The sequence below is a fragment of the Python bivittatus genome, unplaced genomic scaffold (genome assembly GCF_059951505.1).
Source record: "Python bivittatus isolate LINGU-HERP-01145 unplaced genomic scaffold, Pbiv_v1 ctg000000_np1212, whole genome shotgun sequence".
In the NCBI taxonomy this organism is placed as follows: domain Eukaryota; kingdom Metazoa; phylum Chordata; class Lepidosauria; order Squamata; family Pythonidae; genus Python; species Python bivittatus.
The window spans coordinates 3,150,152-3,177,412 of NW_028277028.1; the positions used below are offsets into that span (position 1 = coordinate 3,150,152).

At 37.6% G+C, this 27,261-nt stretch overlaps 1 protein-coding gene across 2 annotated transcripts in view; it reads right to left on the reverse strand.

Moving 5' to 3' along the window:
• Positions 1-17,681, reverse strand: part of EPHA5 (EPH receptor A5) — a 208,917-nt gene extending 191,236 nt beyond the window's left edge. For both annotated transcript variants that reach the window (XM_088134025.1, XM_088133984.1), the window contains exon 1: positions 17,069-17,681. In XM_088134025.1, the coding sequence (XP_087990151.1) occupies positions 17,069-17,666 (598 nt within the window). In that variant the 5' untranslated portion in view covers positions 17,667-17,681. The remainder of the gene's footprint in view (positions 1-17,068) is intronic.
• Positions 17,682-27,261: the final 9,580 nt, after the last annotated feature.

Sequence of the window (27,261 nt, forward strand, 5' to 3'; positions counted from 1 at the left end):
TGAGGCATGATTTGGATTGTATTTGGGGAAGTAGTCCATTAAGTATATGTTCCTAAGCTGCATAGGACTTTTTAGACAAATGTCAATACCTAAAATTGGAGCCAACAGCTCACAGGCAACCAGTGCAGCATATACAGGTGCCAGTGTTGTATGGTCCCATTTAGTCAGCCCACTTAATCAATAGGCAGCTGCTTTCTGCAGCAGTTTCCATTTCCAGGCCAGTGGTAACTGGGATTAAGAGAAGGTACTAGAGATTCCCTAGCTCCAAAAGTTTGGGGTTTGAAAGTTTTCTATATCCTGATTAAGCAAGCGTAAGGAACAAGCTCCATAATGCACGATGATGGTCACAGAGCCATGATGTCAGTTATCAGCTCTTAGTTGCAGATGGAGGAGCAGGCATGATAAGGTGATGAACGCTCAATCACCAGCAAGCCAGGTCCTAACAAACAAATGAGCTTATATGCCATGTTTCCTGTTCTTATCCAACGTGAAACACTGGAGAATGTGAAACCATCTGTTTTCATGCTGTTTTATATAAAAAATACTAAAATATGCCTTAGATCACAGGGTCTATCTATTTATAAATTTATTTTTAAAATATAATAAATTAAACCAAAGTAATATATTTGAACCCCTTCATGGATCACTGCCTTGTCGTGGTGAAGGGGCTTGCGTAACTCAGTGAAGCCATGAGCTATACCGTGCAGGGCCACCCAAGACGGACAGGTCATGACAGAGAGTTCTGACAAAATGTGGTCCACTGGAGAAGGAAATGGCAACCCACTCCAGTATCCTTGTCAAGAAAACCCCATGGACAATGTTAAAAGGCTAAAAGATATGATGCCGGAAAATGAGCCCCTCAGGTCGGAAGGTGTCCAATATGCTACTGGGGAAGAGCGGAGGGCAATTCCAAGTAGCTCCAGAAAGAGTGAAGCGGCTGGGCCAAAGCTGAAAGGACGTTCAGCTGTGGATGTATCTGGAAGCGAAAAGAAGGTCCGATGCTGTAAAGAACAATATTGTATAGGTACCTGGAATGTAAGATCTATGAACCAAGGCAAGCTGGATGTGGTCAAACATGAGATGACAAGATTGAACATCGACATCTTGGGAATCAGCGAACTGAAATGGACGGGAATGGGTGAATTTAATTCGGGTGACCATTATATCTACTACTGTGGGCAAGAAACCCTTAGAAGAAATGGAGTTGCACTCATAGTCAATAAGAGAGTGGGAAAGGCAGTAATGGGGTACAACCTCAAAAACGACAGAATGATCTCAGTGCGTATCCAAGGCAAACCATTCAATATCACAGTCATCCAAGTCTATGCCCCAACCACTGATGCTGAAGAAGCTGAAGTTGACCGCGTCTATGAAGACCTACAACACCTTCTAGAACTAGCACCAAAAAGATGTCCTTTTCATCATAGGGGATTGGAATGCTAAAGTAGGAAGTCAAGGAGTAATCGGAATAACAGGCAAGTTTGGCCTTGGAGTACAAAATGAAGCAGGGCAAAGGCTAATAGAGTTCTGTCAAGAGAACAAGCTAGTCATAGCAAACACTCTTTTCCAACAACACAAGAGACGACTCTACACATGGACATCACCAGATGGTCAATACCGAAACCAGATTGATTATATACTTTGCAGCCAAAGATGGAGAAGCTCTATAAAGACAGCAAAAACAAGACCAGGAGCTGACTGTGGCTCAGATCATGAGCTTCTTACTGCAAAATTTAGGCTTAAATTGAAGAACGTAGGGAAAACCACTAGACCACTCAGGTATGACTTAGATCATATTCCTTGTGAGTACACAGTGAAGGTGATGAATAGATTTAGAGGATTAGATTTGGTAGACAGAGTGCCTGAAGAACTATGGACGGAGGTCCGTAACATTGTACAGGAGGCAGCAACTAAAACCATCCCAAAGAAAAAGAAATGCAAGAAAGCAAAATGGCTGTCTGATGAGGCTTTACAAATAGCTGTGGAAAGAAGGAATGCGAAAAGCAAGGGTGAAAGGGAAAGATATAAGCAACTGAATGCAGATTTCCAGAGAATAGCAAGGAGAGATAAGAAGGCCTTCTTAAATGAACAATGCAAAGAAATTGAGGAAAACAATAGAATGGGGAAGACTAGAGATCTCTACAAGAAAATTGGAGATATGAAAGGAACATTTAGTGCAAAGATGGGCATGATAAAGGATAAAAAAGGCAGGGACCTAACAGAAGCAGAAGAGATTAAGAAAAGGTGGCAAGAATACACAGAAGAACTATACAAGAAAGATCTTAATGTCCCTGATGTCCACGCTGGTGTGATCACTGACCTTGAGCCAGACATCCTAGAGAGTGAAGTCAAGTGGGCCTTAGGAAGCATTGCTAACAACAAAGCTAGTGGAGATGACAGTATTCCAGCTGAGTTATTTAAAATACTAAAAGATGATGGTGTTAAAGTGCTGCACTCAATATGCCAGCAAGTTTGGAAAACGCAACAGTGGCCACGGGATTGGAAAAAGTCAGTTTATGTTCCAATTCCAAAGAAGGGCAATGCCAAAGAATACTCAAACTATCGCACAATTGCACTCATTTCACATGCTAGCAAGGTTATGCTCAAAATCCTACAAGCTAGGCTTCAGCAATACATGAACCGAGAACTACCAGATGTACAAGCTGAGTTTCGAAGAGGCAGAGGAACTAGAGATCAAATCGCCAACATTCGCTGAATCATGGAGAAAGCACAAGAGTTCCAGAAAAATATCTACTTCTGCTTCATTGACTATGCAAAAGCCTTTGATTGTGTGGATCACAACAAACTGTGGCAAATTCTTAAAGAGATGGGAGTACCAGACCACCTTACCTGTCTCCTGAGAAATCTGTATGCGGGCCAAGAAGCAACAGTTAGAACCGGTCATGGAACAACCGATTGGTTCAAAATAGGGAAAGGTGTACGACAAGGCTGTATACTGTCACCCTGCTTATTTAACCTATATGCAGAGTACATCATGAGAAATGCCAGGCTGGAAGAATCACAAGCCGGAATTAAGATTGCAGGGAGAATCATCAACAACCTCAGATATGCGGACGATACCACCCTAATGGCAGAAAGTGAAGAAGAACTAAAGAGCCTCTTGATGAGGGTGAAAGAGGAGAGTGCAAAAGCTGGCTTGAAACTCAACATTAAAAAAACTAAGATCATGGCATCTGGACCCATCAATTCCTGGCAAATAGAAGGGGTAGAAATGGAAGCAGTAACAGACTTCATTTATTTGGGCTCCAAGATCACCGCAGATGGAGACTGCAGCCATGAAATTAAAAGACGCTTGCTCCTTGGGAGGAAAGCTATGGCAAGCCTAGATAGCATATTAAAAAGCAGAGACGTCACCTTGCCGACAAAGATCCGCATAGTCAAAGCTATGGTTTTTCCAGTAGTAATGTATGGCTGTGAGAGCTGGACCATAAAAAAGGCTGAGCGCTGAAGAATTGATGCCTTTGAACTGTGGTGCTGGAGAAGACTCTTGAGAGTCCCCTGGACTGCTAGGAGGTCAAACCAGTCAATCTTAAAGGAAATCAACCCTGATTGCTCATTGGAAGGATCGATAATGAAGCTCAAGCTCAGATACTTTGGTCACCTAATGCGAAGAGAGATCTCTTTGGAGAAGACCTTGATGCTGGGAAAGATTGAAGGCAAAAGGAGAAGAGGACGGCAGAGGATGAGATGGTTAGATAGCATCACTGAAGCAATGAACATGAAACTGAGCAAACTCAGGGAGGCAGTGAAGGACAGGAAGGCCTGGCGCAATATGGTTCATGGGGTCACGAAGAGTCGGACACGACTTAACGACTAAACAACAAAAAACAAATATATTTGAAGCATTTGATACAAATGAAAATTTAACTGAAATATCAGGAAGACATTAATCAGTCCAAAATGTTGCAATAAGTGAACAAAAATAATGTCTAATTATAATAGATGACAACTAGCAATTTAAGAACGGAAAGCAAGTTTTTCAGACTAAAACTGAAAATAATCTGATTGCCTCATACCTGGCTCACATTTTCTCGTGTTAAAGAAAGCTGTGTAAAAAACAGATAATAGGAGACAAAATCACACTAATCTTTAGGGCAACAGGTTAGGCAATTTTAACCTTCTAAAATTAATCTTTCAATGCAGGTAGGCTTACCAAATGATAAAACAAATCAATCTGATGAAGGGGTTTTGCTTAAAATGTGTTAGGACCACCTTTATGTCGCATTAGCAAGCATTATTTATATGAAGATACACAGATCAAATCATAATAAGCAAAGCAGGTAGAGTCTGTCCCTTTTTAAGCACACATGATCAGCACACTTGTCTCTCTATAATTTGAAACCTATTTTTCTAAGTTCAGAGCAAATTACCTTCTACAATTTGACTGAGATCTCTCTATCCTTTCCTGTATATTCTGGTTTCTACCTTCTTGCTCTTCTCCATTACAGCAAGATGGATATATATATATATATATATCGGATGGATGGATGGATGGGAGTGAAAAATGCAAAAAGAGGTGGAACTTGGTGGAACTAAGTATGACAAAAAGCAATCTCAGGATGTCATACCACCCTTTTTCAAAGTGGTTCATTAAAAAAACAGTTACTTCCAAGGGTCTTACCTGTGAGAAGACAACTGAAATAAAGTTTGCAAATATAGCCACAAAAGTTAGTAATCCACAGATATCATTAATATCCATTTGTGGCAAAGAAATAAAAATAAAACCCATGAACCAGTCTTGACTCAACATGGGCACCTAGATGATTGGCTATCCTAAATTAGCAATATAATTTTGCTTAGAAGAAATACTAATTAATTAGAAAAGTAATACAATTTTTTTAATATACACCAAAAGAATTAATAAGCAAAAAAAGAAAATCAATCTGGGGAGCCTTGGTTGTTTCAGACCTAGAATGTTGAACCTACCAATTCGTCCAGCAGCAGTTAAGATAGGGAAGGAGAGCCTCACCAGGCTGGCAGCTAAAATGTTATACTAGCATTTTAGAATCTACAGTATTTTCCATAGTTACAATTCATTCTGTTCCTTTGCTGAACTTAAGACATTTTTCTACAGGGATGCAAATTGCACATCCTCTAACAGCCAACAATGGAGCAAATTGGATGAGGATGTTATGGAAAGTGTATAATTAAAGTTAATTAGGAACTTCAGGTCATGATATTTATAAAATAATATAGTGTTCTTCCAGTCATTTCCATTTTAATAGGAAAAAATGCACCCAAGTTATTAATGATGGCTCATGTTTCCACTGGTACTATTTCTAGACACAGTACTTTCCATGTACAGAGTGTTTCCACCAATGTTTTTCCAAACTATGCAATTAATTCCCAGCAGAACAAATTAAAACAGACTTTTTTTAACCTCTAACTTGACCTGTTTTTGTACAATACCTTAGGGTGCAATCTTCTTTCTATTACTAACATGACTAGACTCTGGGCTTCAGACTACTACAATTCAATCAAAACATAGGAATGTATGTTTTTATCTGTGTGAATGTACCTACACACACACACACACAGGAAAGCACCAAGAAATAGATCAGAGATTGTTTCAGGATATGTCCCAAACAGCATTAAAAACACATACGTAAGGTTATGACCTTGACTTTTCTGGCCACTGATTTTCTTCCATTATAGAAGCAATAATCAATTTTGCTAAACATTTTAAAGTGACATCTTTCCTATGAAACTTCAAAACTTCAACTACTCTCAAGGGATTAAGGATTTTTTTTTTAACAATACAGTACTTATTAATTTTTATAAATAGTTCTCTGTCATTATTGCTAAACCTTGATTAAAGAAATGTGAATCCGTTACTCAACCTAATTTATTGAATTAATTTATCAAATCAACTTGCATACAACTAAATTCAACAACTGAAAATTTTAATAATGCCAACCAGTACACTTTTACTTAGCTAAAGCTGATTTAAGACAGGCTTTCAAGGAAACTAACGTTGTCCATACTAGCAAGCCAAAAGCAGACACCCATATCAGATCAGTTGTCCATGGAGTACTAAAGGTGATGTAGGAGGATTATCATTTTCATTAATCACTAAACAATATGCCAGCCTTCTCCATGTTGGTGTTCTCCACATGTATTTGGCTACAGCTCCCATCATATCCAAAAATAAATCTGATACTATTAAGAGTTAAGTGAGAAAAACATTAGAATGTACAGAAATATATTCCTTAGATTTACATTTCAATTTCTAGAGAGGTAAAGTGGGTTAATCTGTTACAGCATGAAATCCAAGAGATAAGTGTCATCTTCAAGGCTAGAATAAAATATTTGTTATTGCCTAAGCCTTTATAGGTCAAAGTTTCAAACCTTTTAAAGATTAGATAGCCAAACCTGTTTCCATTCCATACATGGAACATCCAAATCAAACTGCTACTTATGACCAAAACCCACAATGTACAATGATGCTCTGCCCACAACCACACTGCATTCACACCCTCAGTAGAGGCTGGATTATCAGTATTACAGCTCAGCAGAGATTGTATTATTACAATATTACAGATTTTGTTCTCAGTGCAACATGTCCCTATAGGTAAAACCTTCCTTGACTCTCTGTCCCAACACCCATAAAAATGTATAGTCCCTTGTCCCTTGTGTGAAACTGAATAAAAGGTTAAACATTTAAAGATTATACTTAAACACCATTGGCACTGATTCAATCAGTCCCTGATGATCCCAGTTTTTGTGACAGATTTCATCCCATCTCCATTTATTTTACTTATTATCTCATAGTAAAGTACAGGAGTCATGGAATAGCAGACTTGCTCCTGGTAAACTAGCTCTGGTGGTTTATATCCCAGGGAGAGGTGGCATGTAAAACTGATTTAGATATGGTCATACAAATGTCAGGAATTATTATCTCTCAAGTATATAGATGGACAGTTTATATACTGGAGCAATTGACTTTAACTGGTCTGCTTGGTTAGTTTTAAATTCAGAAGCCCAAAAATTCTTCCTTAAAAAGGCAGTGTGTGTATATAAAGCTATACAAGGCTTTGGACTATACCTGTGCCTGTAGAGTACAGGGTTTAGGTTAACATAACAGAGTTTCAGCATGTGCCCTTGGCCAGCTTTAAGTCCTATTTCTTGAACTTCTCAGAACAGTTTTGGAGAAAGGCCAGAAGTACATCAAAACAAATAAGGAAAGACTGGGAATTACAATAGTCACATACTTGTATACAGTAGAAACTGGGCATTAAACAACATCAGAAAGGCCTTAACATATGTCGGAAAGGCTGAAGCATGAAAGAAATGTACACTCATGTAGGAAATTAAAAGCAACAGAAAGGGCTTTCTTGTCTATGGCTAGAAGAAAAAGGAAGGGCTGGCCCCACTGCTTGGAGAAGGTGGTAGGATAGGTGACAAGGAGAGGGTGGAGCTTCTTAACCCCTACTTTGCTTCAGTTTTCTCGCCAGAGCAGAACTGTGTTCAAATGGACCTAAGCAGTACAATTTTCACAAGAAGGAAATGGCAACCCAAGAAAAGTGAGGAGATGGAGTGGGAACACCCGGCTAGTATGAAAAGACTTAAATCTCTAGGACCAGACCTATTACATCTGAGAATCTTGAAGGAACTTGCAAATGCCATTTTGGAGCTCCTTTCTGTGATGTATGAGAAATCACAGAGGAAAGGCATAATGTTGTTCCTATCTTCAAAAAGGGGGGCGGGGGGGAGACCGCAGTAACTACAACCTGGTCAGCTTGACACTGATACTGAACAAAATTCTAGAATAGATTATTAAGCAGTCAGTTTATGAGCATTTAGAAAGCAATGCAATGTTTGGCATAAGCCAGCATGGGTTTATCAAGGTTAAGTCATGCTAAACCAACCTGATCTCCATTTTTGATCAATTGATCAGTTTAGTTAATCACAAGAGTACAGGGAACATGGTGTTCAACAAAGCATTTCACAAAGACTCCCCTGAGACCCCATTATAGAAGATAACAAAAAGTGAGCTGGATTCTGTTACCGTTAGATGAATGCAGAGCTTGTTGAACAATCTCAGTGAGTGTATGTCAGTGGCTCCGTATCAAGCTGGAAGCTTTGAGTATTGTGCCACAGGGCTGTGTTCTGGGCCCTGTGCTCTCTAAGAAATGTAAGTTAAATGACTTAAATGAGGGCTTAGATTTTTTAGATTTGCATGTTAAACAAAGATAGGGTGACAGCAAAGCACCACAGCAGTCAATATCAAGGTTCAGAAGGATCTTCACAAACTGAAACAATGAGTACAAATCAGCAAGATGCACTTCAACAAGAACAAGTACAAAACCCTACATTGTATAAGAAAAATCAAAGGCATGAGTATAGAATGAGGCAGACCATATTATGCAGCATTACCATTACCCACCGCCCCTCACTTTTGGGAGGTCAGGTGGGTGAAGGCCAGAAGTATTGTTTTTTGGTGATGGGGCTAGCCCTCTGGAATTATCTTCCACTGGAAATTTATTTCTGATGTTGTCCATCTTCCAGAAAAAGTTGAAGACAGAGCTCTACCAGAGGGTTTTTGGGGCCTGATGCCATGCACTGTGTTGAGGGTTCATTTGTCCTATGTCAGTGTTTTATACTCCATTGCATATTCTTACCCTGTAAGCCAAGCATTGTGTAATTACAGCAGGATACAAGTTTGATAAATAATCAACCAACCAACCTGTGAAAGGAATTTGGAGCAAAAAGAATTAATGCAATCAATTGTATCAATAGAAGCAGGATGTCAAGATCAAGTCACTCTTTCTCTTTATTCTTTCTTGTGCAGACCCTGTCTAGAATATTGTACCTGATTCTGGATCCCACACTTAGGGAAGGGCCCTAAGCATGTTCAGAGGAGAACCAGGATGGTAAGTAGCCTGAAGGGAAAAAACTAGGAGGAGGAGTTGGAGACACCATGTATATTTAGCCTGGATAAGAGAAGATTGCAAGGAGACATAATAGCTTGTTTTTAAGTATCTCATGGGCTGTCACATAGAAGCTGGGGGAGAATTGTTCAGAGTCCTTACAGAAGACAGAACAGGAATCAGGGGGTTTAAATTACAAAGAAATAGATCCTAATGTTAAGTCTGAATCCTAATAGTTCAGACCTCTTTAGGGGGTGGTATACTCTTCTTCACTGGAGGTGTATAAAAAGAAGCTGGATAGGCATTTATCAGGAATGCTGGACTAGATGCTTTAAGGTGACTTCCACTCTATGATCCTATGAAGATCTGCATCATATTGCAAGCATAAGTAGAGCAGAGATGTGGCAGTGGGTTACTACTGATTTCAGCCGTAGCCAGTCAGTATGCCTGAATATTTTTAATATCTATTACAAAAAGCTGACTTATAACAATAATTACTAATAGTTTCCTAAATTAGTAACAGTTCATTGCTGGTCAACATGCAATTACAAATTATACCATTCCAAGTGGTTCATGTTGTGGAACAAGTGTAAAATACATTTTTTCTCTTCATTAAGTAACCACAATGTGATGACCTGCTCTATGAAAAATTAGAGGTCAATCATATAATGAGATTTGCTCCATGCCACATGTACTGACTTGAGTTGTGGAATTTGCTCAGCTTCCTCCTCCAAATGCACTGCCAACAAAATGATGGATTGAGCACATCACTACCATTTAAGAGTTTTAGCCAAAAGAGATTGTAATTGCAGCCATATGTTCATGAGAATGAGCAAGAATTTCAACACCATTTATTTAAAAAAGGTTTTAAAAACCTAACCTGGCAAAAATTTTAGAGCTTATATTTTATTATCTTCTTCCTGATATGAAAAATGTTTAAAAAGCAGCTTCTGATATGCATTGCTGCTAACATGAGCACACTGCTAATAAAAGTTTTCGATTATCATTGTGTTATGTTTGCAGAGTGATTCAGTTAATGCCGTAAAGTTTGCAAATCTTTATGGCTTTAACTAGCTTCTGCAAGTCAACCATAAGTTCTCAATCTATTCCCCACAACCAACCCCATTAAAGGAACAATTTGAACCAATTCCTTGGTTGCTACTAAAACTTATATAAACCAGACTGAGTGGAAATTCATCTGCTGTTAGTATCCAGTAGTGTCATGCAGTAGAAGAAATTTAAGCAATCACCTGATCCATGAATGATCAGATAAATCAACCTACCATTAATAATGTTTGCTTATTCTGGAGGTGCATTTTAGCAGCCATACTAGGTCATATTTTGCCATCCTGCCTGGCAACAAGCTTTGTTCATTATCTCAGGATTATCTCAAGTTTGCCTAGAAATTCCTTAATCACATGCCAGCTATTACTAATCTACCCATAGGAGAAAAACATATTTTAATGCAAGCCAGAAGGAAAACAATCAACTTAGTTTAAGGTGCTTACATTTACAGGTAGTCCCCAGGTTAAGAACGCCTGGTTTATGGATGACCCATAGTTAAGAACGAAGCCTATTGTAGCAAAATTCGAATTAGATACACAATGATTCGAGTTAATTACACAATACTCAAACAATGGTTTGAGTTAATTACACAATACTATTTATACAGTATTATACAATAATACTGTTTCAGCTTACATACATATTCGACTTAAAGACAGACCTTGGGAACAGAACTTGTTCTTAAACTGGGGACTACCTGTATACAAGAAGAACCAAAGAGTATGATGCAGAATGGTTAAAAAATACTTCTTTAAAGAAACATGCCTGTATAAACTACTACTATTTTCTTTGAAAATGTCCAGAAAGAATCATCCGTGGGTTGGTTGTTGGTTGTTTTTTAGACAATCACAAACCATACTTCTTCACATATTCAAAAGAGGACACCTTGGGCAAAACTGCTATTTTTAACAGCCATTCCAAAAGCTCTCTGCTCTCTAAAAAGAGGGGGAGGGGATAATATTAATACAGCAGCAGGGAAAAGTAGATCCGTGGTAGTGTTCTTGAGCCAAATGTAATTCCACTGTTCTGGACAATTGTTTAAAGAAAATTTTAAATTGTTAAACCATTCATATGTAGCATGATAAAAATATTTTAGGAATTGTATTGACTACAGATTAGCAGGCACATTTCAAAGGTATCTGTAAGAGCACACCTTCCTCACAGACATTTTGGGGTTGTTTATATTCCACATGAAACCAGTGGCCTTGAGTTACTTGTCAGTTAAGAGAATTTTCCTGCAAAGACCTACATTGTCATCATAAAAGAAACAGGTCTTGGCAAAAAGCATTTGAATATCCATGGAGTGAATGAATATACAGTATGTCTGAACACAGACTTTCTTGTAGTGCTTTATAAATTCTAGTATTACTTATGTCCTTTTATAGTTATCTGTCCTAGTTACTTATATTATTCATTGTAAAATTAATTGTAATTTTATAGGATTCTTTTGCGTTTTAATACTTATACTCTGTAATTTTACCTTAATAATTTTATCTTTACCTTATTTCATTCTATCAATATGACTTTTTATTTTTATTTCTATTTTAGTGTAACTTATGTTATTAGTTCTATGCTGGCCTATGACCGAAATAAAACTGACTGATTGATTGATTGGTTGATTGATTGATTGATTGAATTTCTTGTTAAACTGGCAAGTACGTGGTTAGACTGGATAAATATGTGCAGCCAGGTGTGAAACATTCTGTGTAACTCCTATCTGTATTGGTGAATGTTGACAGAGAAGCACATCATAATATAGAAGGTAAATGCATCCCCACCAGCATTCTTCCACTTACAGTCAAAAATTCAATATTTTACCATATTTAAAATGGTATACTCATCAAATATCCTGCAGTCTCCTTTTTTTTGTTTGTTGGCTATGAGAAGGCAGACCCAATTGTATGTGCACAGGAAACCACCAGGAACTACCAGGGGTATAGACTAGACTAAAAGTTGAAAACATATCCTGAAAGAATGCAATAGTAAACTATTTTAATATTGTTGCCAAAATGATAACATGAATGTACTCATCAGGAATTGAGCTTAACTCAAAGGAGATTTGATTTTTACCAGATCACCATTCAACAGGAAAGCATTAAATAATTAAAATACATAGAAAACTATATTGTTAGAGAATCTGACTGTCCTGTCAAGATGGCAATATAATCAAAAAAGTATTAATAAAATTAAGAATATTCTGCAGCATTATAACATTGATAAATGATTAATTGTCACTACTGGAGCCAGAAACTTGTGATTAGAGTGAGTTTGTGACTGATTGATCTGGTTGATTCCCAAGGCTGACAAAAGGAAAACTCAACCAGCCTCCCCCCCATCGGCCCCGCCCACATACTTCACTCTCAGACCAAACCTGTAACTTACTGAGAAAGGATATCAAGGATATTCAGGAGGATTAAAGTCTTGCACTAGAGCCAGTTTGGGGTAGTGGTTAAGGCATCAGGCTAGAAACCAAGAGACCAGGAGTTCTAGTTCCACTTTAGGCATGAAGCCAGCTGGTGACCTTGAGCCAGTCACTCTCTCTCAGCCCTAGGAAGTGGCAATGGCAAACCACTTCCAAAAAGCCTTGCCAATAAAATTGCAGTGACTACTCCAGGCAGTTGCTAGGAGTCAAAAACTGACTTGAAGGCACCCCCTCAAGTCTTGCTCACTTTTTTTCAAGATGTGGTTAACCCTATTAGATTGGATGTTGCTGAATACATGAGGTCTCATTGTGAAAATGTTGTTGTTGTTGTTGTTAAATTTATATGCCGCCTGACTCCCAGCAACTCTGGGGGGTTTGCAATTGTTAAAAACATTTAAAAACAAAGAACAATACAAAAAACACAAGAACAGCACAAGACAAATGAACAACGATGGCAAAGAAAATAAAAAGGGGAACAAAAAGGAAGAAAGGGGCATCAGTCATCTTAGCCAAAGGCCTGGATGAGGAGCCAGATCTTTAAGGCCCTTTGAAATACCAGTAGGGTTCAAATTTTGGGGGAACCTCATTCCAGAGGGCAGATGCTGCTACAGAGAAGGTGCATTTCCATGGTCCAGACAGATGGCATGGTTTAATCAATGGAGCCCGGAGTGCACCAACCTTGCCAGATTGAACCAGCCAGGCACAGAAGACTAATAAGTCCTCCAGGCCAACACGTCATTCTTACATTCTGGGATGCACTATTCCAACACATGCATTGTTGGATTCCAAAGCAATCAGAAAACAGCCAGCCAGTTTCTTTATGGAAGCTTTAATATGTGAAGTAGTGGCCTAACTTCAAGATTATCAGCTAGATACTGAAAGGGCATACTGTATTCCAGTCTTCTCTTTTTTGTGTAGCTGATAAGCCTCAATTATTATGAATTCCCCAGATTTAAAGTGAAAAATGACTTGTTACAGTGCATACATGTTCAGCAGGACAATTATGTGGTCTTAAACAATCCATATTCATAGTGTTCTTTTCATATTATACTAAGGGTTAGAAAGAAGAGGCTTTTTTCAAGTCTAGGAATATGGCCCATGAGTGGGGCCTTCAATATTTACCAAGGCTATGGGAAACTATATTGCTTCCTTGGGTTCTGCTACTAAAGGTTTTTCAGATGACTGAAATTCTTTTTATGTTTTCATGGTCTGTTATTCCACCTGTCAAGGCTTCATACCAGGCAAGCAGTTAGACTCTCTCCTTGCTCTGCATTCCCAAGTACTGTAGACTCAAGAAGATTAATTAAGCAGACTTACTGCAGAGAAGGATTTAGAAAGCCATATATCCAAGACATTCTCCAATTAACAACATACAGGCATCCTATCCTTTTAGTATATTAGTGCCAAGATTTGAATCCCACCTTTTTCAGTCAATAGTTTCATGGCTACCCATTTTTTGGCCCTGAAAATTTCTGCCATCTGTCCCATGTTTGCAAAATGGGTAAATAGAATGGGCAGAGATTCCTGCCTTACCAATTTCAAACTTTACAATGGTAAAGTCTGGTAAATGGTAAATGGTGAAGTTTCAGGTCCAGGCTGCTAAATTTTTGCCTTTTGCTTCTAATTAGATAGCTAGTTTTTCTACTGAGCTATTCTTGAAACCAGACCCTTTTCTTCCAATGTGCCAGAAATTATTAGGAACTGTGCCTCTTCTGTGTAATAATTTGGTCTCATAGAGGCACATGTTTTGCAACAAGGATGTTTTGCAACAAGTATGACCACTGTCACCTTTAGAACATTAAAAAAAAAAAACCATAATGGCTTATTTTTCCCTTCACTATGCTTATGTTCTCTCTTGCTAATTTTTTTTTTTTTTTTTGGTGGCAGGCATCCTCATAATACACAATGTCAAGTGATCTGAATTTTTAAAAAAGGATTGAAATTCCACTTTTACAGCAGACTCATATTTGATCCACTGAAATCTTGGCAAGTATTTCAACCTTAATTTATCCTGGGATCAGTTTCAATACTTTCAATTGTTTCTGAAGGACGTATATGGAAAATATTGGATCACACATGTCGATTTGATCACTTTATTCATAAAAAGTTTACCTTATGGAATAATACTGCTTAAAAATAACTAGAAAAACTTTCAGGAGGAGGGACTAAACTGGACTACTGGGCCAACTTAGCTCTATTGAAACAGTGTTTTTTTTTTTTTAATAGACCTTAGAACTAAGGTTGATTTATGAAAAAAATACTTCTTGGCTGTTTATTCAACGTAAGCATTTATTTCAACTCTTTAGTATTGGCATCACTGTTGCTTCTGAAGTTCTGCAAGTTTTTTAGAAATTTTAGCAGAATCAATGTAGGGTCACTCAGTTTTTTTTTATAAGAATCTATTTTTACAAAAATATGATGGAATTAACTATTTACAGTATCTAAAAAACAAGCTCAAATGTCTTGTTTTTGTAAATCAGTACAGGATTGCTTTAAAAATGAGAAACATTTTTTTTTATCTTAAAGTGAAGTTTACACAACAAAAATTATACTTCACATATACTGAAACTTCACAGTGTGTTTAATAAGGACTGGTTGCAATCTCCTTGCTATTGAAGATGCAATTCAGAAGTTGGAACATTCGCTCATGTGTTTTTGGCTTATCCTACTATTGTCATATTTTGTCCTACAATTCATTCACATTTGCTATAACACTGTTTCTGAAATTTATCAAATCATCAAGAACTCTAGATGCCTCATGAATAGTCAGCATATTAATTAGCATATTTTTCTCAAAGAGGATCAAGGAATAATATGATCACATCTCTCAAGTTGCTTTGATTACAGTATAAATTCCCTGGCATTTATCAACTTTTTCTTTTCTTTTTCTTTTCTTTAATTACAGAAGATGATGATGTACAAGAAACAGAGCAATTTGCAGATATTTGACCACTCATAAATTCATTTCATTTCCAAAAACTATATGAATGCTTACACACCTCTTAATGTTCAACAGCTGAGGTATCACTATGCTACTTCATGCAAAGTTGTAAATGCCAAGATATAAAAGTATATTTTTAAAAAACAATTAAAAATAAAATGTTCCCAAGCCCCCCCCCCCCAAAAACACAGAGGTTTCAAAGATTTGTTCATCTTGTGAAATTTTAGCCAGTTGTAATTTTAATCATCTTGTAGCAAGGCAAACATCATGGCACTCATAGCTGCCTCAATATCAAACCCTGAACCATATGATTACCCACAGTTAATAAAATAAGAGACGGCTTTGCTGGTAGTAGAATAGATTTAATTACAGAAGACTGAAGTCCTGTGTCTATAAATTTGTATTTTTATAACATGAAGTAATAGTTGCTTTTACATATACATGTAAACCTGATGTCTACATATCTACCACATCAATAAAGCCAGACTGCCAATAAAGCCTAAAGCCAATTTGATCTAGTGGTTAAGGCTTCAGGCTAGAAACAAGGAGACTGTGAGTTCTAGTCCCACCTTAGACACAAAAGCCGGCTGGGTGACTTTGGGCCAGTCACTCTCTCTCTCAGCCCAACTCACCGCACAGGGTTGCTGTTGTGGGAAAAATCGGAGGAGGAAGCAGTATTAGGTATGTTTGCCACCTTGAGTTATTTATAAAAATAATAAAGGCAGGATAAAAAAAATCTAAAAAAAAAAAGGTAGGCAAGATTTTAAAGGAATGTACCAGTAGAGGTGTACTGCTGCTTGCCTGCAAGTTATAAAAGTGGCATCTATATTTTACTGCCTTCATCCATTTCTGTTCGCTATTTTGCAGGGTAGAACATTTCATAGTACACTACATTTATAAGCATGAATTAAATATTTAGCCTATAAATTAAAATCAAATTACCTGGACCTGTATAACCCACATCTTTCTTTATACATGATTCCACCATTACTGAGGATATTTCTATTGCATTCTTTTGTAATGTTCTACTGTTATCAACTTTTATGCATCAAAAAGTTTTATAGTGAGAGTTGATTGTAACAAAATTGGAATATATATTTACAAACTCATCATTAGCTATTTTAGACATAATATAAACAAGTTATAATATGAAAGCCTGAGAACAGAGTTATAAAACAAGTTAGGACAGATTTGCAGATATATGTACATTGCCTGCATCATTACTTTTATTGTATCTGAATTACTGAAATGCCTCCACTCAAAAATAGGGGAGTTTATGTGTGTTAGGCTGTGACACACTCACTAGACATCACATGCACAATTCTGCTTCATTCATCCAAACCAATCACTCATTCTTTCACAAATATTTATTCCTTCTCACACATACGCACCAACCCAGTGGGAAAATGACAAGCTTTAATCTGGTCCCTGGAAGAAAGAACAAATATTACTTTGTTCCACCCTTCCCAGATGCAAGTTGATGAGCTAAGTGGCAGAGAACAGCTCCATAAGCTGTGGGGCTGAGTGCTGCATGCAGAACAGAAGCTGGCCAGATACAGACTAGGATACTGGAAATAGCAATCAAGGTTTTACCTATATCACTGTGACAATGCATATTTATGTGAAAAACTATATATGAATGAATGAATGAATGAATGAATGAATGAATGAATGAATGAATGAATGAATAGGATTGATATTTATCTTCCAAACAGATCAACAACACTATTTCTGGCATTAAATCCTTACCCTGGCAGGTGCTGTTCTTCTCTTCATACCCTGCCTTACATATGCATTTTCCAATTGGCACCAGCCATTCCCCTTCAGCACTGCAATGCATCCTTGGGGGTTCATCAGTCACTGAATTGTTCACGCATGACCCTAAGACTTCTAGTAGCTGTGAAGAATCAGCTCCAGTGATGGTGTCAGGAAAGATGGCAAGGTTTCGAATCACCAGAGGGCACTTTTTATAATAGACCCGCACAGATACCAGTGCAATGCAGGCACCCACATCCTGGAAAGCAAGGTAAAATCCCTTTTTGGTCAGAGGTCCAACATCTCTCACCTCTGTATTCAGCTTCATGACTCTATCTCCGAGATCTAATTCTGTAAAACTCTCATCTGCTGCAATGGTATCAATCTTGATGTATTGGTTTTCTTTCACATTCCTCCCATCTTCATAATCAGATTCAAAATAATACATATTAAAAGTCTCTTTGCAAGTTCCAAGACCTCCAGGAAGGCTGTTACAGTCTCTAAGGGTAAATTTCAGTTCAATGAAGATCCGAGAGGCCCCTTTGTTGGAGATCCAGCTTGTCAAAAGCCAATTATTCTGACTCTGTTCCATCACTCTACACACTTGATACGTGTGGATTGGTGCATAATTTTCATCCACCTCACCAATTTCTTCCCACTAGACAAAGAGGGGGGAGAGAGAAAGAAATACAAAAAACAATTTTAAAAATCAGATTGCAAATGCCCACAATTCTAGATCTGATAGTACTAGAATGAGGCAGACCCAAAAGATCTTTGCAAACTTGGGAGACCACCATTTTTCTAGAAGTCAGCTGGGATAATGAAACAAACCTGTTCCTGCAAAGAATCATATCCTTAGTAGTGCATTTTGATGTCTTCCCTTTTTTTAACACATGCTCACAGTCACTCTTATTATTACCACCATCTCATCTCACAGCATTCAAAAGGGTTTGCCATACTATCCTGGGAATCCCTGGGTATAAAGATTTATCAGATTAAGCAAGTAATAATGAAAAAATTAAAGTAAAAGTGCCAAACCTTACCCATAGTTTTAAATACTGAAGGAGGATTTTTCCCCACAAGTTGCCCATAGCAGCTAAGAAATCAGATTTTACTCCCTTCTCCCTAAGCTTTGTTTTCTAATTATTGATATGTTAGATTTTGGTAACAAATAACATGCCATTAATATCCAGTTAAAATGCTTTGGTCTGAGAATCTTAAAAACAACATGAATATTATAAGATGGTCCATAAAGAAGCGAATGAGAGAAGTTGCATTCATATGCCACTTATTTTACAGCTCTGAGAAAGATTAAAAAATGTTTGCATTTTGATTGCTTTTTTTTTTTAGTCTACTAAATTGAAAAGATTTCTTCCATCCTCTTCCTGCCTACTCCTATTTTTATATCAGTTAAATTTTAACAGGAAGTGGTTCCTGATTAAATGGCCCAATTCACACAGGTGCAGATGAGTCAGAAACCTTTAAATGACTCTAGCAACATTCATCCTCATAGTTACTGTTGCCACTTGAGATGAAATCCCTCCAACTATTAGTATTTCTTTCCACTTACCTTCCACCTGCACACTTACCATTCTTATAATTCCTCCCAGTTGCACCTAAACTGCCTCTTTTAGTTCTTCCCCATCTCTCATTTAAGGAATAAGTACATGGACATATATGCACAACCCCAAACTATTCAATTCCTTTATACTAAGCCCTCTCTTTCCAGCCCTCTCTTCAAGACAACAGGTTATATCAGAACCCAAAGCAGATGTACGACAAAGAACAGATGAAATGTTCAGCCCTTGTCATTAAGATTCCCACCATCAAGAACCTGTCTTCAACTTTAAGTAAATCTTTTCAGCAACAATTTACCTGACTTCTAGTAACCTCTTTTTACAACTATTGTTACAAACCAGCTATCAACCCACTCTTACATCAAACCCAATTTTATCCTTCATAATCAATATTTTAGTAAAGATCAAGATCAGATTTAATAGTCAATTATTCTTTAAGAATACAAGATGCTATTCCAGCATCTATTTCCATTTTAAACATTGGTCAAATAAAGTTTTCTTGAAACTATTTAAGCAGGCTGGAAGGAAACAGATGTTTAGTATTATGCTTCAGTAGGTGAACAATCCATTTTGTGATCACGACTAAATAGCCCTTTAAGAATGCAACAAATATTATTTTAAAGGAATACAAAAACAGAATGAAAAAGGTAGCAGAACATGTTGGATAGGAGAAACCGCTATGTGGCTGAAAGTGTTTTACGTATATTTTTTTCTCAACAACACATGTGAAAGAGAGATTATATAACTGAACTACCTTTATGATTAGCACAAAAATATGTGATGTTAATTTGGCACTAAATGATTCTTGCAAGCCTTTAACAGCCTTAGAAAGAGAACATGCACGCATTTCAATTATGTGGTGTTAAATCATTTATAACAGACCTATTTCTGCACTGAAAGTATTCAGAGACCAACAGCTCTGGGGATAATAAGAGTGTCTACTGGTATGAAAATACACTATTCCTCCAGAAATAAATGTAGAGTGTAAAGGACAAAGACATCACACATCCTACTAAAGCGCGCGCACACACACACACACACACAGAGCATGTGATAGACTGGGTTCAGAAACAGTGTATGTATAAATAATTCTTTTAAAAGCAAACTTTTACTTCGACATCTAGGAACATTGAGGGGAGATGGGTGGGGAGAAATGTAATAAATAAATTAAATAAATAAATAAACAACTTAGGAGATAGGAAATTAAGTTTGCTTTGTAAATAAGACACTGCTAGAGAAAAATAAAACTGCCACAGCTGAAGTAGTTGGTTAGAAGACAAATGTAGAAACTGACCCTCATAATTTCCCATTTACAGGTATGCATTTTAAATGAATTACTGTACTCTATACACTGCTAGCCAGCAAAAAATCCAAAAAAAAAGATAAATGTATTATACTTTCCTGGGGCAGGCTACTAGTATATTTGATTCATGATTGACAGGAAAGGTTTGTCTTCTATCTATATTTTCTAATAATTACACCAACCAATTCAGACTTTTTTTGTCTTGTTTTCTGCTGCATTTGGAGTAAATCTGGATTTTCTTGACATGTACTGACATGAAGTGTGAATATGATACACCTGCAAAAATGTTACCACAGGGACTAGAGGCCAGAGACTAGCCAATTCTACACCAGCACATAAGCTATGCTTTGATCATAAATATGAAACAGCCCTTATCCAATAAATCACTTAAATGTGTATCGTGGCTACAGAAAATCCCATTGTCCAAGTTCAGATCTGGACTTGTCTATCTACAGTAAGTTTCTCTGGAATAGGTAAGCAGTATTATTTAGAACAATATTCATAAATATTACAAGTAGTTCATTTTGAAGGGTAGCTAATGTCCTGCAATGCCCTTCAAACTGAAGAGACACACCTCTGGAGAAAACAGTGAAAAAACTGATTTCTGTGATACCAGAAACTGGAAATTTGCACTAGCTAAGTGAACTATTTTCCCTGTAGATGAAATACAGGGCTTGAATGTCAAGATGTTGAAGAAGCTCAGACCTGTATATATTTGACAGATCAACTTTTTCCAATTAAAGAAATCTGATCCCACTGCTTGAAAGAACATGGTCCTTTCCAACATGGCACATTTGAATATCAAGGGACCAGCTCTAGCTTTGAAATCTGAACTCATTCTCATTTATTCACTGTCACCCCTACACAACTGCACTGCTTTTTAAGAAGCATCTTTTTATACTTATTAAAAATCTCTTCCTTACATTTACCAATCACAAACAACATCAGAATGTACTTTCTGTTCTCCCAGTCTTTCATCAGCCAGATCAGTAGCAGCCACCTCTTTTGCTTTCTGCTAGTCTCCCCTATATCAACCCCTTTCAGGCAGGGGTCATGACTAGCACAATCAAAATTTATGCCTTTCATGTACTTCAAGGAAAGAGATAGACAGTCCTCAGTTTCAAAGCAGCCATGTATGTTTGCAGACAACCACAAGAGAAAATTATAGTTACAAAGAAAGGAGCTACAGATGTTTCCTTGTGATTTCAGTTTTCAGATTTTGTCTTTATCTGAGCAAATATCTGTATTAAACTGGCAAATATTCAATCTTTCTGTCACTAACATTTTGGTGAAGTCCTTTTCTTTTCTCTCCTTCCTGAAAAGGAACATCTTAAATGTTGGGGAGCAAAATTACAAAGGAAAAAATCTTCACAGGTCCAAGAAAACATCCTTATAAAGATGGCAGAAACAATTGACAGCATATTAAAAATATTTTTGAAAAGCTATTCTGATCTACTTCAGAATATACTAAGGCAAATATGAACACAGACCAGCTACATGCTAATGCTGCAGAAATCACAGTCAAATTAATTATTCAGGATGGACCAGGAGGAAACTATTTACCACATGCAGACTTTCCATGGTTTATATTCAATCCCCCTATATCCTTTTGCCATTTAAAAAATAAAATCTCCCCAAGTCAGGTTCAACTCCTAGTAACTAAATGGACAAATTATGTCATTTTTTTAATAACAGTACAGAAGTGGTTTGCCATTTTCTGGGATTTTTCTTTTACTTTCTTGCTTAGTCTGCAGCCCTGTGTTTTCCTAGTGCCATCCCATTCAAAAATCCAACCTAGGCCAGTCCTGCTTAGTCTTTTTTTCAGTATTAGCCAGATTCAACTAGATGCTGCTACAACCATCCCCTCAGCAAACAACTGAGATCTTGCAAGCTTTAAATCATCAACCAATGGCAAGTTGCAGACATTGGGCTACACTACTAAAATTGCATAGTCAAATGGTTTCTAGTGAGTGGTAGAGAGTACCTGACAAAATTTTGTGGCCATGGGACACACCTTTAAAAAATTTAATGTGGCACAAATGTGTGTAATTGGCATAAGGAGGTTGAATTAGCTCTACAGTGTGGGATTTCTGGCTCAGATCTAGATATAATCTAAAACTAGACAATTAAATCACTCTGGTGGAATCATTAATCACCCACTTCTTTAAAATAGTTGAGAATTTCTAAAGTCAAAACCTGCACTGAAATTGCAAGCAATCTTATCACTTGTTCCAAAATTTTAATTTAATATATTGCTTTCTACTCAATCTTCCATTTTTGGCTACATTCATTCTTTCTTTTAAAAGATAACCTGACAAAAGAACCTTTAGTGGTTCTACCACTATACTTAACTCACAGTAAAAGCAAAATATCAAGATAATTGAAGCTTATCCTTGGGAAGCATTGCCCTAATCCTTTAATATTGTTAGCTGAGATTAGTTTGACATTTATTTATTTATTTATTTATTTATTTATTTATTTATGCGATTTCTTATAGTCACCCATCTCAATTCAAGTGACTCTGGGCAGCAAACAATTTCAATCATTAAAACCATTAAAACCATTACAAATTATACATATAGACAACCAAGAATTATCATAAGAAATACATAAAAATCAACAGTGCAACCAGGTAATGGGGCCCTTAACACTTTCGGGACCCCAGGATTTGGCACATAGCCAGGTTTTTAAAGCCTTGCAAAAGGCTAGCAGGGTTGGGGCCATCCTGAGTTCCAAAGGAGGAATGTTCTAAAGGGCAGGGGCTGCCGCTGAGAAGGCAAGCCTTCTGGTCCCCGCCAGCCAGCATTCCTTGGCTGATAGGATCTGCAGCATCCCCAGTCTACTAAACTGAATTGGACAGGTAGAAACTATTGGGAGAACATAGTCACTTAGGTAAAACAGTCCCAAGCCATGCAGGGCTTTAAAGGTGACAACCAGCACCTTGGATTGAATCCAGAAACACACTGGTAACCAATACAGCTCCCGTAGTAGTGGTGTTACATGTGCCACATATCCAGCACCATTTACTACCCATGCAGCTGCATTTTGCACCAGTTGGCTTCTGAATGCTCTTCAAGGGCAGCCCCATGTAGAGCATGTTGCAGTAATCCAAACGGGAGGTAACAAGGGCATGAGCGACTGTAAGGAGGGTCAGTCATATCACAGTCATATATCAAATGCAATATTTTTCACAATGATTATACTGTACCTGTAATAAAATCAGAATCCAGATAAGAAGATGAATATGGGGCAGCTGTACCAGCTATTAAAAAAAAGGAAATTGTACAGCCTTCACCAAATAAGGTTTTGTATTTTAAGTACATTAAAATTAAATATGGTGTTTTTAAGGAAAAAGAAAGCAGAGAGACATCAATTGATTGAAAAAGGAAGTGAAGTTTAAGAAAAACATGCTTTTTACTTCGAACACACCACTTCTTATTTCGATCACACCTACTTTCCCTCCTACACTCACGTGTAGCCTCAAACACATTCAGCAAGGTATGTATGAAGCTCATGACTATACACCCATAAGTTATGTAGTTCATGTATATATGATTCTCGGCAGAGCAACAGCAAATAGAAATAAGTTTTTATCTATGTCAACCTAGAAAGAGATTCAGGACTGGATAAATTTATCAGAGTTGATTTCCCTCAGTTTCCCACTTGTCCCAATCTCATTTGTTTCCAACATCTGTTTGCTGCATCAGTTTGCAAACTACCTCTTCCAAATAAGTTTGGACTAAAAAATGTACACATTTAGTATGCATTTCTCCAATATCTGTTTTTATGTACTTCTTCCAGTTCATGCAACTGCTTTAAGTATTTTCCCTACTGAAAATCACTGTTGTGTGTACTTTCCCTAAATGTATGCATTTCTATGCAAACATTGCCTTAAAGTTTTCATTTTGGTGCATTTTTGAGTTGTGAATATAATCAAAACTCTGCAAAATAGTTTACAATTTGCAAAATTTTACCAATTTGTGAAGGGAGGTGCAAACGGAATAGATCTGCATAAAAATATGGACCAAGGAATTTAAGCCTATTCTCAGCAATGGAAACACACTAAATGACTTAGGGCAGTTCACTACTGCCCAAAACTTCACAGGATGATTATTATTGGAAAAAATGGAAGATGCTTGTCTCCTTCAGTTCCTTCTTTCAATGAAGGAAAATCAATCAATCAGTCTAAGAAACAGTAAATAAAATATGGATACAACTGACCAGCAGCAAAAATGCAACATAAATATTAAGAAAACTTAAGGTCTGAGTTCATTTGAAGATGGTAAAAATGATATGATAAAAGCCACAGGCAAAAGTCTTTCAGTAAGAAAATAATAGAAAAATGTGAGTGAACAAGGGTTTAGAAAACATTTTTATGTTAACAATGGCGGCAACTGCCTAGTTCAGTTCCAAATTCACTCTTACTGCTAGAGTTGAGTAAAGTAATTCACTCTTTCCATTAGGTGACAGCAAGATGATCCTAATGCTTCTTCCAAATATGGAGGTCAAGAATGTAGACGAAGAGCCCCGCTCCAGTGCCACAATTCAGCTGAAAACTGCCATCTGTTCTGATCTCCCCCTTTCCAAATGCATGCACAGAGCCAAAGTAGGACTCTCCCTCCAGAGCAGACCTGCAAGAAAGCAAAGGCAGCTCTGCTTCTCCTGCATCTAATGGCTACATCCAAATGTAGCATCTAAGCAAGACCATCTGTCCTCCTTCCCTCCTTTTCTCGCAGTGTGCAAGATGAACCAGGATACAGCTTTCATAGCGCACTGAGAAAGCCCCTTCCCACTTCATCCCAGATCATTCTTTGCCCCACTGGCCTGTCAACTGGACAATTTTTGGACAAAGTTTGTCTAATCTTCCAGAAGACTAGTACACTGATTTACTAGATCAGATTTATGTTACAATACTTGATCTAAGAGGGGAAACTGGCAATAGCCCTGTCAATTTCAACTCGGCTTCCAAATGCCTAAGTGCTGGAGAATTGGACAAAATCAGCAGTATGTTTATTTCCCTTTTAAACTGATTGGGAGCCCTTCCTTCCCTTCTGTGAGATCTCAGTCTTTCGAAAGAGTGTTGAATACACCGGTCTTTCAGAAGATCAGTGGACATAAAAGTCCATGCAATGCCTGAAAGGCACTTTTGCAAAGTGCAGGTTGGGCATTACATGGGCAGGTTGGGCATTACATGAGCAAGATGCAGAAACCAGGTGTGTGACTGCTCTTGCAGCTGAAGCTAATATGACCAGGAAAATGACCAGAGACACCAAAGAAAGAGGGCTTGCCCACAGCAGCCTCAACTGGCCAATGGATACACAGCAGATACAGCCCTTGGCTGTGCCACCATCAAGATGTAAATGAGGTGCTGTACATTGTTCATATCCCAAGACCTATCCTACAGAAGACAAAAAACATTACTTTAAAATTAGAACAGCTATGGATTAATTTCAGCTGCCTTTATGATAAACTGGGGATTAGATAAGGATTGTCTTATGAGGACATATCTTCTAAAAAGTTAGTAGGGCATCTCTAAGCCATAGCTAGCAAGATATTCACCAAGAGTCCTATGATCATTCAAATGTGCTTAGAAAGTATGAAACATCAACAATAATATCAAATATCACTTACACTTTCCCTTGCAAAAACCTGTCCAGCTGTCAGGTCCTTTCTCACATTACTTAAAAGACGTTGCATGCACATTAATGAAAGCAGTTATTAAAACACTGCAGTGTTTTAGAGCCTATGTGGTGCAGTGGTTAAAGTGTTGAAACAGAGCTGGGGAGAACCAGATTCAAGTCCACCCACAACCATGGAAATATACTGAGTGACTTTAGGCCACCCACTTATCATCAGCCCTACTTACTTCACAGGATTGTTACTGGGGAGTTAAAATTGAAACAGGATCCCATGTAAACTGTCTTCAGCTCCTGCAGAAAAAAAGTGGGATATAACTAACATATAAATAAAGATTTCATTCTCCCGCTACTTCAAAACAAAACAAGACAGAAGAATAGTCTCTGTGTTATAACCTTTTGCAAATGAAAACAAACACAGATATCCATCAAACTATTTCCTTTCAAGTTAAGCAACATTATGCAAAAGACAGAAAGGGAGGAAGAAACAATACCCCCCCCCCAAATTAAAAGCATGAGATAATTCAAGCTTATTCACTTTATCATGCATTTTCTCTAAATCAACAAACACACAATAAACTGTCTTTCTCACACTAATACAGTACATTTCAGAATTCATTGCTGAGGAATAAAACTCTGGTCTGCACACCTGCTGTTTCACCTAAAGTCTCAATGCGTTTTCCAAATTCTGCTCTCTTCACTGAGTTCCAAATAGTTTCCCCATTCTTTCTCTACATCCTCTCTACATTCATTCTGTTGGGAGATTAATCTTAATACTTTTTAATACAAGATTCACTAAACAGTCTAAATTCTAATTAATTCTTGGATCTTCAAATGATGCCAATCATTTTTTCTCTATTGTCTCATCTCAATCCCATTGACCCACTCATGTCACCTAGCACAATATTTTCCCCCTGAATCACATTCATTCAGAATGTTACACATTTTTTTCTCAGACTCTTCCCTGGTTCTTCCATGATCAGTATCCATTCTTACATTCACCTATCAATTCCTATATTCATACACACCCATACTAATTAATATTTTCTGATATTTATTTATTTATTTATTTTATCTATTTATTTATTTTTTAAATTTATATGCCACCCATCTCGCCCAGAGGGTGACTCTGGGCGGCTCACAATTAAAATCCGAATGCTAAAAACAGTAAAAGTATAAATATCCATATTAAATTAGCTAAAAAAATAATACTATATAAAAAGACTATATACAATTCAAGATGATGGGGGGCAGAATCAATTATCCCACTAGCCAACTCCAACAATGCGAGCCCCCATCAGGCTCCCAGGCCATCTGGCATAGCCAAGATTTCACACTTTTCTGGAAGGCCACAAGAGTGGGGGCTGACCACACCTCAGGTGGTAAGTTGTTCCACAGGGCAGGGGCCACAGCAGAAAAGGCCCTCTTCCTAGACTCCACCAGCCAAAATTCCTTGACTGGTGGGGTCCGCAACATGACTCTTCTGCCAGACCGAGTGGAGCAGCCTGATATAACAGAGGCGAGGCAGCTCATCAGATAACCTGGTCCTGTGCCATGAAGGGCTTTAAAGGTAACAACCAACACCTTGAATTGGACCTGGAAGCAAACTGGCAACCAATGCAGCTCGCATAATAGAGGTGTTATATGTGCCCCCTGGGGGCATTTAAAACT